At 36.1% G+C, this 14007-nt stretch overlaps 1 protein-coding gene across 1 annotated transcript in view; it reads left to right on the top strand.

The window, feature by feature from the left end:
• The window catches only part of NDFIP2 (Nedd4 family interacting protein 2), a 94581-nt gene that overhangs the window by 60336 nt on the left and 20238 nt on the right, over positions 1-14007 (top strand). The window contains 2 exon segments of the mRNA XM_021697884.1: positions 5639-5772; positions 12020-12113. Coding sequence (XP_021553559.1) covers positions 5639-5772; positions 12020-12113 — 228 coding nt within the window.

Raw genomic sequence — 14007 nt, 5'->3', positions numbered from 1 at the left:
AGTACTGCTAAGTTAATCATCATATAATTTACTTTTTGGTTTTTACTTTTATTCCAGTATATATAGTTATCATACAGTGTTGTATTAGTTTCAGGTATACAATATAGTGATTTAAAAGTTCTGTATTTTACTCAGTGCTCATCATAATAAGTGTACTCTTCATCCCCTTCCTATTTCATTCATCCCTCTACTCACATCCCCTCTGCTAACCATCTGTTTGTTCTCTATGGTTAATCTGTTTTTTTTTGTCTCTGTGTTTTCTTTGTTTTGTTTCTTAAATTCCACATATGAGTGAAATTCTCTGGTATCTTGCCTTTCTCTGGCCAACTTATTTTGCTTAACATTGTGCAGTCTAGCTCCACCCATCTTGTTGCAAATGGCAAGATTTCATTCTTTTTTAAAAAGCTGAGTAATATTCCATTGTGTGTGTGTGTATTGTATCTTCTTTATCCACTCATCTATCGATGGACACTAGGGCTGCTTCCATAATTTGGCTATTGTAAATAATGTTATAATAAATACAGGGGTGTATATATCCTTTTGAATTAATGTTTTCATATTCTTTGGGTAAATACCCAGCAGTGTGATTACTGGATTGGGTAGTTCTATTTTTTTTTTTTTAAGATTTTATTTATTTATTTATTTATTTATTTTTTAAGATTTTTATTTATTTATTTGACCGAGAGATAGCAAGAGCAGGAACACAAGCAGGGGGAGTGGGAGAGGGAGAAGCAGGCTTCTTGCCGAGCAGGGAGCCCGATGTGGGACTCGATCCCAGGACCCTGGGATCATGACCTGAGCTGAAGGCAGACGCTTAACGACTGAGCCACCCAGGCGCCCTATTTATTTATTTATTTGAAAGAGAGAGAGAGAGAGAGAGTACAAGCAGAGGAAGCAGCAGAGGTAGAGGGAGAAGCAGATTCCCCACTGAGCAGGGAGCCCGATGCGGGGCTCGATCCCAAGAACCTGGGATCGTGACCTGAGCCAAAGGCAGGTGCTTAATAGACTGAGCCACCCAGGCACCCCAGGGTAGTTCTATTTTTAATTTTTTTAACCTCCATATTGTTTTCCAGAGTGGCTGCACTAGTTTCCATTCCCACCAGCAGTGCATGAGGGTTCCTTTTTCTCCACATCCTCACCAGCACTTGTTTCTTGAAGTTAATCATTATATAATTAAAAAAACATTTAAAATATGTTTTTGTGTACTATTATAAATAACCTCTAAATATTTTATATATTCATTTTGAAACATTTTTTAAATCTGTTATAAAAAATGTTTTAATATTAAAAAACCCTTTACTAGAGTATTTCATCTTTGTTATTCTGTAATTAGTGTCATTATTCTCTCTCTTTTTTTTAAAGATTTTATTTATTTGCGAGAGAGAGAATGAGAGACAGAGAGCATGAGAGGGAGGAGGGTCAGAGGGAGAAGCAGACTCCCTGCCGAGCAGGGAGCCCGATGCGGGACTCGATCCAGGGACTCCAGGATCATGACCTGAGCCGAAGGCAGTCGCTTAACCAACTGAGCCACCCAGGCGCCCCTTATCATTATTCTCTTAAACCCTTGCCAGCTTTCTCTGGTTACCATTTCTGCCTCTACAGATTTTATCTAGACCATATGGGTTGTGTAAAAAGACCAAACCATTTACTATTTTCATGTACAATATTATGCAGTTACTGAAAATCATCTTCTTTATGAAGGTGTTCTAACTAATAAATTAGCAAATGCTTACTCCTTTTATTTGCATATAATGTTTATTTGATCAATATGCTTTTTTAGTGCCCAGTTTGATGGACTGTTTGACAGTTTTTATATTGATTTATAGTAGTTTTATTTGTCTTTGGATTAAATAGCTGGATTAGTGCTTGCTAAAATTTATTATGGGCTAAATTTTCTTCGTTATTCTGTAAGTTTCCAGAATATAGTTCAGTGAATTTGCTACCCTAGATTTAAAAAAAAAAAATCTATTTGATGATAGTCTTGAAGAAAGAAAATTAGTTGTTTTGCTGATGCTTGTGTTTGAATGATGGAATGCTAAGATTGAAATTGTAATTTTTTGTTGTGGCCACCATTGCCACTGCTGTGTAACAAGCCAAATGGAGTACAATAGCAAACATTGTTATTAGTTCTTATGGTTTTTGCGGTAGGCTAGACTCAATTATGCACTTTTCTCCCAGGATCTCATGTGATTATCGTCTTTCGGTGATCTGGAGCTCGAGTCACCTTGATGCCTTCCTTATTAACATATTTGGCAGCTGATGCAGGCTTCAACTAGGGCCTCAGCTGGGACTGTTGGCCAGAACACCTATATGTGACCTCTTATTGTGGCCTGTGCTTCCTCACTGAATGGAGGCTGGGTTCCAAGAACAAGCATTCTGAAAGCCAGATAGAAGCTATATCATCTGTTATTGCACTGCTTCAGAAATCACACAGTGTCACATCTGCCACATTTGGTTTGTTAGAAGTCAGTCACTAAGTTTAGTCTTCATTCAGGACAATTGAGGAATTAGTCTCCTCCTCTTGATAGGAAGAGTTTCAAAGAATAGAGTTAAGTTTCAGCACTGTCACAGCTGTCTCCTGCCTTTTCCCCCATCACCAGACCTTTTCCTTTGTCACTCTTCATTTCAGTAAATGGCTCCAGGAGGCCAGAAACCTTGAAGTCATCTTTTTGGGACCTTATCACAAAATTACATGTTTTTTCTCCTGTAATTTTTGATGTAATTAAATATGTTATTAATAGATTTCTTTTTTTCCTTTTTTTAAATTTTATTATGTTATGTTAATCACCATACATTACATTATTAGTTTTTGATGTAGTGTTCCATGATTCATTGTTAGCATTATAACGCCCAGTGCTAAGCCAATCAGCTTCTGTATTCCTAGAATAAATTGTCACTGTGTTCTAATCTCTTCTGGATTTAGATTTGTTAATTTTTTTTTTTTTTAGAAGTTTTATAGTTTTATTAGTGGGATCTTTATGTACTATCCTTATGGTTTTAGTATAAATTTTGTGGAAACAACATAGCATGAATTGGGAAACTTCTCATTTTTCTGTGCTTTAGAATAGTTTGTTTTTTTTTTTTTTTAAAGATTTTATTTATTCATTTGAGAGAGAGAGCACAAGCAGGGGGAGAGACAGAGGGAGGGGGAGAAGCAGACTGCCTGCTGAGCTGGGAGCCTGACATGGGGCTTGATCCCAGGACCTGGAGTTCAGGACCTGGAGATCATGACCGAGCTGAAGGCAAATGCTTAACCATCTGAGCCACCCAGGTACCCCTAAAATAGTTTTGATAATGGAGCATGCCATTTTTAAAGGTTACATAATTTTCAGTTGTAAGACAAGTGGAGCCTGCTACCTAGGTGTTCAGTTATTCTTATAATCTGTGTGACTCCTGGTTTCAAATTTTTATTTTTACATCTGTAATAAAATGACTGTAATTGAGCACAAGAACTAAGTAGTTCTAGGAGTTTGTGTCTCTTTAATGAAAACCATTGATATTATTTTTCTTCAGCCTCTTAGTGTTGTATTTGAAGCATTGGCAGTACCAGTTTTCTGTGATTATGTTTTTCAGTAGGTCACTTTCTTACTGGTTTTATAGATCTAGCATCAATAATAATAGTTGACATTTGTATAATGCCTTACAGTTTACAGAGTCCTCTTGAATACTCTTAAATTCTGTCGTATAATAGCAAGTAATAGACTTGCTGGGTCAGTTTTATGGATGAGAAAGTAGAGCTTCATAAAGTGCTTAAGTGGTTTGCTTGAGGTCACACAGCTTACCGGAGCTGGGACTGGAGCTCCTCAGACGTTAAATTTTCTGGTTGAGAACCGCTGCCTTAAAGGGTAGACAGAAAATAAGTAAAATTAACCAGTGAAAATTAAAGCAGTAGCAAAATAGTGCTCCTTCCCAACTTTCATCTGTTATCGGATAGGATATTTTTGTCTGTCGTGGGAGTTAGAACTTTTCGAAAACTCACATATCTGTTGTTAATGTAAAAGATCTCTCTTCTTGGATAATGTATGTCATTGTTCCAGTTTTTAAATTTCTAATTTTAATGTTAGTGCCTTAAAATTCATAACCATTGCTTTCACTTAAATTTTTCTTCTATTCTAGTCTTCAGACCTAAGGAAATCTATTTACTTGACTCTGTGTCGTGTTTTTCATCTGAATAATAAGTCATTTCTAAGAATATATGACTCCTGTGCCTTTTTGGTGGATAATGTTCAGTATTACACTGCTACTAGCATTGGATTAAAAATTGCCCAGCTTCAGATACTTAGGTCTTATTGACAGCATTAAAAAAGCTTATTTTAAAGTCAATATCCATTAAAATACAATAGGAAAAATATTGCTAGAGTGAAATGTATTTTCATGTTGGAAATGTAAGAAATTCTGATGGAGAAAATGTACAAAAACTATAGGTAAAATGAGGAAATCACAGAACTGATGTCAAACATTATAGTATGGACTACTGAGAGAACCTACCTGTTTTTCATGGCAATGATTCTAGCATAAGTCTAATCAGTTTATTGACCTGTATGTATTATTTTACTTGTACCGCTCAAGTTGGTGATAAGTGATGCAGGTTTTTTTTTTTTTTTTTAATTAGCATTCTGTACTTATTACTGTGTTACATTTCTGGAGATCATATTTCAAAAATAGTTTAAAAGTTGGGGAGGGAGAAATTCTTCATAAAAAGAAAATCTGGGTGCCTGGGTGGCTCAGTTGGTTAAGCGACTGCCTTCGGCTCAGGTCATGATCCTGGAGTCCCGGGATCGAGTCCCGCATCGCGCTCCCTGCTCGGCAGGGAGTCTGCTTCTCCCTCTCCCGCTCCTCCCTCTTGTGCTTTCTCTCTCTCACTCTCTCTCTCAAATAAATAAAATCTTAAAAAAAAAAAAAAGAAAATCTAAAAAACTAGGTAGATACGGGGAAAAAAATGGGAAGAGAGGGACAAGAGTAAAAAAGAGCTAAAAATCATCAGTTGTTGTTTTTTTTTTTTTTTTTAGCAAAGAGAAATACTGAGTTTGCTGAAGAGATTCGGGCAGTTTCTTAAAACTGATGTGTAGAAAAATGAACCTCACATGTTACCAGAGCAGATACTGGGAATCAGGAAATCCCTGGGTTCTGCTACTTACTGGTTGTGCAATACTGGGCAAATTACTTCTTTGAACCTCAGAGTTGCTAGGATTAATGTATATAGAAGTGGCATATTAAATGGTTAGAACTATATAAGGTTTATTATTCCTGATATTTCTACTTTTTGGCTGTGAGATTATGAGCAAGAAAATTAAATTCTTTGAGCATAGCCATAGGTGCAGAGGATGCTCATATGTGGTGAGTTTCTCACTCCCCTTGTACACAGATGTTTAGAATTTCATTCTTGGTATTTTTATTTTGTATATCAGCCTTTAGGTGATATTTATCAGTCTTTTCCCTTTATAATAAATATGGGGCTAAACTAACATATACGGTTGTAGTAGTAATTTATATGTTACATAGCTTATAAAATAGGACTACAAAAAGCAGTAACAGTCTTTAGTGGCCTCTTGTAAATTATTAAATTATGGTTTTGGCTGTAAAACTTTTATTAAATAGTTTGTTTTAATGGTTATCCTTTTTTAATCCCTTTCTTCAGATACAGAAGTTTACAGTGAGTTTTATCTTGTGCCACCTCCCTACAGCGTCGCTACCTCCCTTCCTACGTACGATGAAGCTGAGAAGGCCAAGGCTGCCGCAATGGCAGCCGCAGCCGCAGAGACAGCTCAGAGGGTAAGGCAGGCTGGTTGCTCTCTTTTGAGAATATCGTTTTTAGTAATGTCAAAAATAGGTCTGAGTTTCAGAGTGTTTGTGCACATAGACTGTTTTTTAGTATCTTCTCTACTACTTCTTAGGTGGGTCATCATTTTTTGGTGAAATTGGCACTCTCCTATCCATTCCTTTACCTCCTCATTTCTGTTTCTGTTTCTATTTATTTCTGTTTCTACCAATTTTCCTGTGTAGCCCATCGTAATTTGTGGAACTCCTGGTCCTTGCCTTTGCCAGTACATTTCCTAAGTCTTGATTTTCTCCTCTCATGTGCTTTCACCCCCATCCCCTGACTTCCTCACTCTAGATACTCCACCCCATAGACCTCTTCTCTGTTGATGTCCTTCTTTCCCTCCTCATATAGTTTAGATTCTGTGATCCATAATTATAATCATAAATTATTTTTTTCCCTACTCATTTGTATATATTAGCAGAGCCAGTCTAGTGACTCCATGAATGAACTCAGTGTAGGTTAAAAAGCACAGAGAAATAAGTTACAAGTTTTTAAATTATGTTTGTCAATTCACTTTGTGTGTATGTCCCCTTTTACACATCCCACCCTAGAATTTTTGAATGATACCTGTCCTTTCTGTCTTCTCTTCCTGTCTCAGTAAGAGTCAGTGATATACATGTACATTACTTCTTGTTCTGGTAAAAGGAGTGACTGTCTCAGGAGTGAAGAATCAACGAGAAGCATGTATGCTATTCTACAGTCAGATAAAAAGTGGAAGTTATTTACATTTTATTTATTTATTTTAAAATATTTTATTTATTTACCTGAGAGAGAGTGAGAGCGAGAGACCACAGAGGAAGAGAGGGAGAAGCAGACTCCCCGCTGAGCAGAGAGCCCGACAGGGGGTTGATCCCAGGACCCTGAGATCATGACCTGAGTGGAAGGCAGACGCTTAAACCGACTGAGCCACCCAGGCGCCCCGTTATTTACATTTTAGTATGGCTGCAAGCAGGGCTAGAGTTTGTTGGCTTTTTTTCTTGCTTCAGACTTTAGAGATATCGTTTCAGCTTCCTAGGTTCATCCCATGTTGTTTAAGAAAAGACACCAAAAATCACTTTACACAGAAAGCTAGGATTAGGTGAGGGACAAAGGGAGAGAAAACTGATTCTAGGTATAGCATTCTTCTTCGGCCATCAGGCCAGAGCCCAACAAATAGATTATCTGATAGGCGAGTGTTTTTTCCTGGATGGATTTTTTTCATCAGTCCATCCCTTTCCATGCCTGTTCCCGCTCCCATACTCCAACACACACAGAGTTAAATGTCAGCATAAATAGCTTTGGGCACATAAGTAAAGACAGTAAGCCTCAAATTTATTATTTATGCCATTTCCTTCAGAGGGTGAAAGTAAGTCTTTGTTAATACAGTGGCATAAAATACAGCTCAGTCAATAAGGATTTTTGATACTTAGAGGAGAGAATCATAGAGAAGGAGCATAGATTTGTAGTGTGGAGTTTATCAAAATCAATTCTAGGTTGCTTAGCACGTACATGGTTATACGTGCATTATATACATGCATGCACTCTCTGTGAACGAGAAGGGCATAACTCCTTTCCTCAGGGAATGTCTCCCTAGAGACCTTGGGAATGACAAAGGTCCTTAACTCTGAAGAGAAAGAAGCAAGCATTGTCTTGCTCTCTGCAAAAAAAATTTTCTCTCTTTTGGAGAGAAAACTCTGAAGTGTTTTCTATTCCAACCTTTCATTGTCATCATTTCCAGTGTCTTGTTTTTAGAAAGTAATATGATCCCAGTCTGAATTGGAACATGTTCATAAGGAAAAGTTTTCTGTTTTCAACTGCTTCTGATATCATTGTAACTCCAGTTTGTGAAGATTGTGGAAAATTTCACAAAGCAAAATATAATTAAACAAAAGAGACTTACTTAGGTCCTTGTAAAGACTCTTTTAAATTCATCAGTTTCTAACCCAGGGCTCCAGCACCCTTTCTTCTACAAAAGATGATTGAGTATGGGTTTCTATACCTGATTCAGATAGAAAACTGGTCTGATTAGCATTTTAGTATGTATTCAGTTATAAATGAATTTCAACTGGGTGAGGTGAAAGCTTATTTCTTTTTTTCCCCTATTTATTTATTTATTTATTTTTGATGTAGTGTTCCATGATTCATTGTTTGTGTATAACACCCAGTGCTCCATTCAATACGTGCCCTCTTTAATACCCATCACCAGGCTAACCCATCCTCCCACCCCCCTCCCCTCTAGAACCCTCAGTTTGTTTCTCAGAGTCCATTGTCTTAAATCCACGCTCATTGGGAGAATATAGGTAGTAGCCAGGAGACTTGGAAACAGTACTGTTTTCTACTATTTCCTATTTCTAATGTGCAGGATTGCATGTAAATTATGGGATGATTAAATGGACTTATAGAAACTAACTCCTTTTTTGAAAAGATTTATTTATTAAAGTGTGTGCGCTAGTGTGAGCTTGTGCTGGAGTGGGGGGAGGGGCAGAGGGAGAGAATCTTCAAGCAGACTCCCCTCTGAGCTCATAGCCCACCGCCTGGGGCTCAATCCCAGGATCCTGAGATCATGACCTGAGCCTAGACCAAGGAGTCGGTAGCCCAACCGACTGAGCCACCCAGGCGCCCCTGTACCTTGTTTTAAAGTTTGTCAGTAATTTGTCTTTTGACATAAAAACTAGGACTTTATAAATTGTGAGCAACTCCAGGATAAGGACTCTGTGTTTGCATTTCTAGCATCTTTCTATTACCTGGTACATATTTGGTATTTAATAGATTACAGTTTATTAAGTTGATGAAAGCTTTTTAAAAATTAGCAATGTAAGAAATTAGGAAGAAGAAAATACCACACTTGTTTTCTTATAGTTTCTCATTTTAAAATATTTTGGTGTCTTTTACCACTTTTAGGATTTATAAATTAATGTAGTTGGAATTATTATAGAGCTATTATCTTTTATTTTTAAGCATTTTATATAAATGTTTCTCTTTTAATGGTTTAGTGAAATTCCATGGAATCAATATATTATAATTTAGTGGCTCTTCCTCCCTAGTGAACAGTTGGATTATTTTCAGATGTGATTATGTGTCTGTGTTTTCCATTGTTGATGTTGTAAAGGACATCTTTGTGCATATGTTTCCTGTCTTCTTAAAAATGATGTCATATGATAAAATCTCTGGACTGATGTTCAAAAAAGAGTATGAAATATTTATATTCTTGCCCTCATGTTGACAGTGGTTTGGAGGGGCTCACATTGGGCTTTAGTGTTTATTTCTTGAATTAACTTGAAATTATACAAAATTTTATTAATATATATTTAGTTATTGCCAATCACTGTATTTTCTGTAAGAGGGTTGCTTACGATATGTGATTGCAGAGTTTTAGGGATCTTTTTGCCTAAATAATGAGCAATATGGTTTTGAAAATCTTTTTCTTTTGGCAATGTACATAGGGAGACTACCATGAATGTATTAGCATTTTCTTGACCAGTCTCCTGAGCCTCAGTTCCCACTGAGAAACACAAAGAGGGCCAAGTAATGTTTCCACACACAGTGTGGAACCCTGGATTTAGTGAACCCAGTATTTTCTTTTTTCTCTAAAGATTTAATTAATTAATTAATTTGAGAGAGAGTGTGCATGCAAGAACGGTGGAAGGGCAGAGGGAGAGGGAGAAGCAGGCTCCCCACTGAGCAAGGAGCCAGGATGCAGGGCTTGATCCAGGACCCTGGGATCATGTCCTGAGCAAAGGCAGATGCTTAACCGACTGAGCCACCCAGTGGCCCCGAACGCATTATTTTCTATTGGTCACTAATCTCTGCTCTGGGGAGAGACACTATCTCTTCCAAAGCTGTCTGCAATATAAGGAAGAAGGGCAGCCAGTGCCTCTACCTAGAAGATGTGTAGAAGAAACATGAAGGACTCATGGAGAATTATCTCCTGACTAGAGAGCCCACTATTGATGGGCATTTAGATTGTGTCTAATATTTTGCTCTTATTATTATTGCTGCAGGGCACCTGGGTGGCTTAGTCAGCTAAGTGTCTGACTCTTGATTTCGGCTCAGGTCATGATCTCAGGGTCGTGCTATCAAGTCCTGTGTTGGGTTGTGTGCTAGGCGTGGAGCCTGCTTAAGATTCTCTCCCTCTCCCTCTCTCTAAAAAAGCAAACAAATAAACCCAAAAAACATTGCTGCAGTGAATTATCTTTAATACATCATTTCTTTTAAGTGGGAATATATTGTATATTTGTACAATATATTTCAAGAGCTGGAATTGTTGGCTGTGTACATTTTTTTTCTTTTTTCAAAGTTTTTATTTAAATTCCAGTTAACATACACTGTAGTATTAGTTTTAGGTGTACTATTTAGTAATTCAACATTTATATACAAAACATGGTGTTCTTCACAAGTGCACTCCTTAATCCCCATCATCTTTTTAACCCCCTTCCCCTCTGGTAACCATCAGTTTGTTCTCTGTAATTAAGAGTCTGTTTCTTGGTTTGACCCCCCCCTCTTTTTTTCCCCCTGTGATCGTTTGTTTTGTTTCTTAAATTCCACATATGAGTGAAATCATATGGTATTTGTTTTTTACTTATTTGCTTAGCATAATACTCTCTAGCTTCATCCACGTCATTGCAAATGGCAAGATTTCATTCTTTTTTATGGCTGAGTAATATTTCACTGTAGATAAACACCACATCTTCTTTATCCATTCATTGATTGATGGACACTTGGGCTATTTCCATAATTTGGCTATTGTAGATAATGCTGCCATAAACAATGAGGTGCATGTATCCCTTTTGAATTAGTATTGTTGTATTCTTTTCGTAAATACCTAGTAGTGCAGTTACTGGGTTGTAGGGTAGTTTTATTTTTAACATTTTGAGGAACCTTCTTCCATACTGTTTTCCAGAGTGGAGGCACCAGTTTCCATTCCCACGAACATTGCAAGAGGGTTCCTTGCTAGCACCTGTTGTATCTTGTGTTGTTGATTTTAGCCATTCTGACAGGTGTGAGGTGATATTTTATTGTAGTTTTCTTTTTTTTTTTAAGATTTTATTTATTTATTTGACAGAGAGAGACATAGCGAGAGCAGGAACACAAGCAGGGGGAGTGGGAGAGGGAGAAGCAGGCTTCCCGCAGAGCAGGGAGCCTGATGTGGGACTTGATCCCAGGACCCTGGGATCATGACCTGAGCCGGAGGCAGACGCTTAACGACTGAGCCACCCAGGCGCCCTATTGTAGTTTTCATTTGCATTTCCCTGATAATGAGTGATGTTGGGCATCTTTTCCTGTGTCAGTTGACCCTCTGGATGTCTTCTTTGAAAAACTGTCTATTCATATCCTCTGCCCATTTGTAAATTGCATTATTCAGTTTTGGGATGATGAGTTTTATAAGTTCTTTATATGTTTTGGATACTAACCCTTAATCAGATATGTCATTTGCAAATATGTTTTCCTGTTCCATAGGTTGCCTTTTAGTTTTTTGATTGTTTGCTTCACTGTGCAGAAGCTTTTTATTTTGATGAAATCCCGGTAATTTATTTTTGCTTTTGTTTCCCTTGCCTCAGGAGACACATAGTAAAAAGTTGCTATGGTTGATGTTAAGGAGGTTATTTCCTGTGTTAGGATTTTAATGGTTCCCTGTCTCACATATAGGTCTTTAATCCATTTTGAATTTATTTTTGTGTGTGGTGTAAGAAAGTGATCCAGTTTCATTCTTTTGCATGTTGCTGTCCAGTTTTCCCAATACCATTTGTTAAAGAGACTGTCTTTTTCCCACTGGATATTCTTTCCTACTTTGTCGAAGATTAAGTGACCATATAGTTACGGGTTGTACATTTTTATTTTTGATAAATATTTCCAAATTGCCAGCCATAGAGAGCATACCAGTTTAGATTCCACCACTGATTATGAAAATTCCTCTTTACTGTTCAATGCAAATGTGTCAGTCACATCTTTCTTGATATATTTTCATTAATCTAATGTTTACTTTTTATCTTTTTTTGTGTTTTCTTTTAAAATTACTCTTTTCAAGGGTGCCCATGAAAAATTAATACTTGCTAATGTTTTTGAGTATTTACTGTGTGCCAGACATTGTACTCATTGTATCATTTGTCTATACAACAAATTGAGAATATCTGATTTTATTTAAATTCTTATCTTTATACTTAAATAATAAAGGTGTAATTAGTTTTTTAGTGAGCTGTTCTAATGTTATGTGTTTTACAGATTCAGGAGGAAGAGTGCCAACAAAGAGATGACTTTAGTGATGCAGACCAGCTCAGAGTGGGTAATGATGGGATTTTCATGCTGGCGTTTTTCAGTAAGTGTTTTTTCATTTCCAAATTGTTTTTTTGCATATACTAGCTGTGTGTGTATTTAAAGTAGCATTGTGAAGAAAGGCAGATAGTGTTAATGGGTGACTACTTTGTTTAAAATGTAAATTGTTCCTGATATTGAACTATGTGATCATATGATGCAATAAAAATCCTAGTATTTAGTATACTTATAATGGTGTATTGCAGTCATTATGCTAGTTGCTGACTATATAGAATTATATAAGTATATTTAAGCTAAATATGTTTTTGCATGAGAAATGCTATGTGTCCATGCAGTGATGTAGGAGCATGCAGAATGAAACTATAAATTCTGCTTTTGGAGCAAAGGACTTCCATTTGAGTGTCTTTAAGCAGGAATAAGGGTTAGAAAAAGAAAATTCTGGGCACCTGGAACAATGTGATTCGAGACACAAAAGAATGCAAATATATCTTGTTTGGGGGAATGGTAAGGAATTAGAAGACCAAAAACCTAAGTATGATTTTTTTTTAACATGTTGCAGAATTCTTAAATACCTGAATTTATAAAGTGGACTTTATACTTTGAGGGAAGACTGTGTTACAGTCTATTATTTCAGTTCCTAACACAGGGATTGGCAGATAGTATACTCAGTACATAATATTACGACACTTGAATTGTTTAATTGCTAAAATTAAGTTTTTGAAATCCAATATTCATATAAGTATATTTATTAGACTAAATATAGTAAATTTCTGCCCTCAACCTGGTTAAATGATCAAGCTCTCATAGAATACTGATTTAATTCATTTTAAGTATAAAATTTATTTTGATAATAAAACTAAGAAATAGTTTACTTATTTAAAGTATCATGTTCAACTTTAAAAATAGAAAATACAGAAAATACATACCTTGAGCTGAGTTACTTTTGAGTCTGGGAAATCACTAATCCTCCATTTTGAAATAGTTTCTTGCTTCTTTTCCTTCTTTCGTTTCATCTGCTAAAGAATAGAAGTAGATAACCACTCAGAAGTGGGTCGGTGAGTGGGAAAGCAGTTACATTTTTCTCTTCAAATTTAGTAAATTATGTTCTGCTTGGCAACCAGCTAATGTATATGCAATATTTAAATCTTGTGTCTTCAGTTAAAATTTGTAGTTAGATATGATGGTAGGTACCATGGAAGGGAAATGAACACTTTGACTACAAATAACTACTGTTTTGTACTATTAGTCTAGTAAATATTAGTTTTTTTCCTTAGTTTTAGTTCAAGGGTAACCTTTATTATTCATAACAGGCTTCCCACATATTTTGTTTATAAAAAGAGTAGTGTCAATATTAATTCCTTTAATGGTTATGTATTTTAAAAATCTTAATTGGAAAAGGAAATTTAAGTTTATTGTACTATATGTGTATAAATACCTGTCTCTTGGTATAAAGATGTGATTTGATACCATCTATCTGACTCAGAGCTTAGTGATATTTCTCCATTTCTGTATTTCACTTAATCCTACTGTCTTCTTTTTAGCGCCCCACCCCCCCTTTTTACATTTGGCAACGTTTTGATGATAAAACAGCGTTGCAAATGTTTGGTGATCTACACACTTAGTTGCCTTTATTTTTGGCCTGTGGTGGTGTATTAATATGAATATATGTATTTAGTGTAAATTACCTGCTTTTACTACATTTTTACTAAATGATGTCTTTATAACTTATTTTTTTTATGTTCCCTATTCCACAAATACTGCACCAATATTATAAGGGTAAAATTATAAATTATTTTTGGACTTCATTTCCTGATACATTTTTTCTGGTAGGTTGTAGGCCAGTGTTTGAGTGTATTTGCTTTGGTAAGCATAGATTTATTTGTAATCACTACCATCTAGTGGCTATTCTTCAAATTGCAGCTTGCTATATTTTTCAT

Source organism: Neomonachus schauinslandi, chromosome 3 (genome assembly GCF_002201575.2).
Source record: "Neomonachus schauinslandi chromosome 3, ASM220157v2, whole genome shotgun sequence".
In the NCBI taxonomy this organism is placed as follows: domain Eukaryota; kingdom Metazoa; phylum Chordata; class Mammalia; order Carnivora; family Phocidae; genus Neomonachus; species Neomonachus schauinslandi.
Note: the sequence above shows the minus strand (reverse complement) of the source record. Positions and strands in the feature narration are given on the sequence as shown.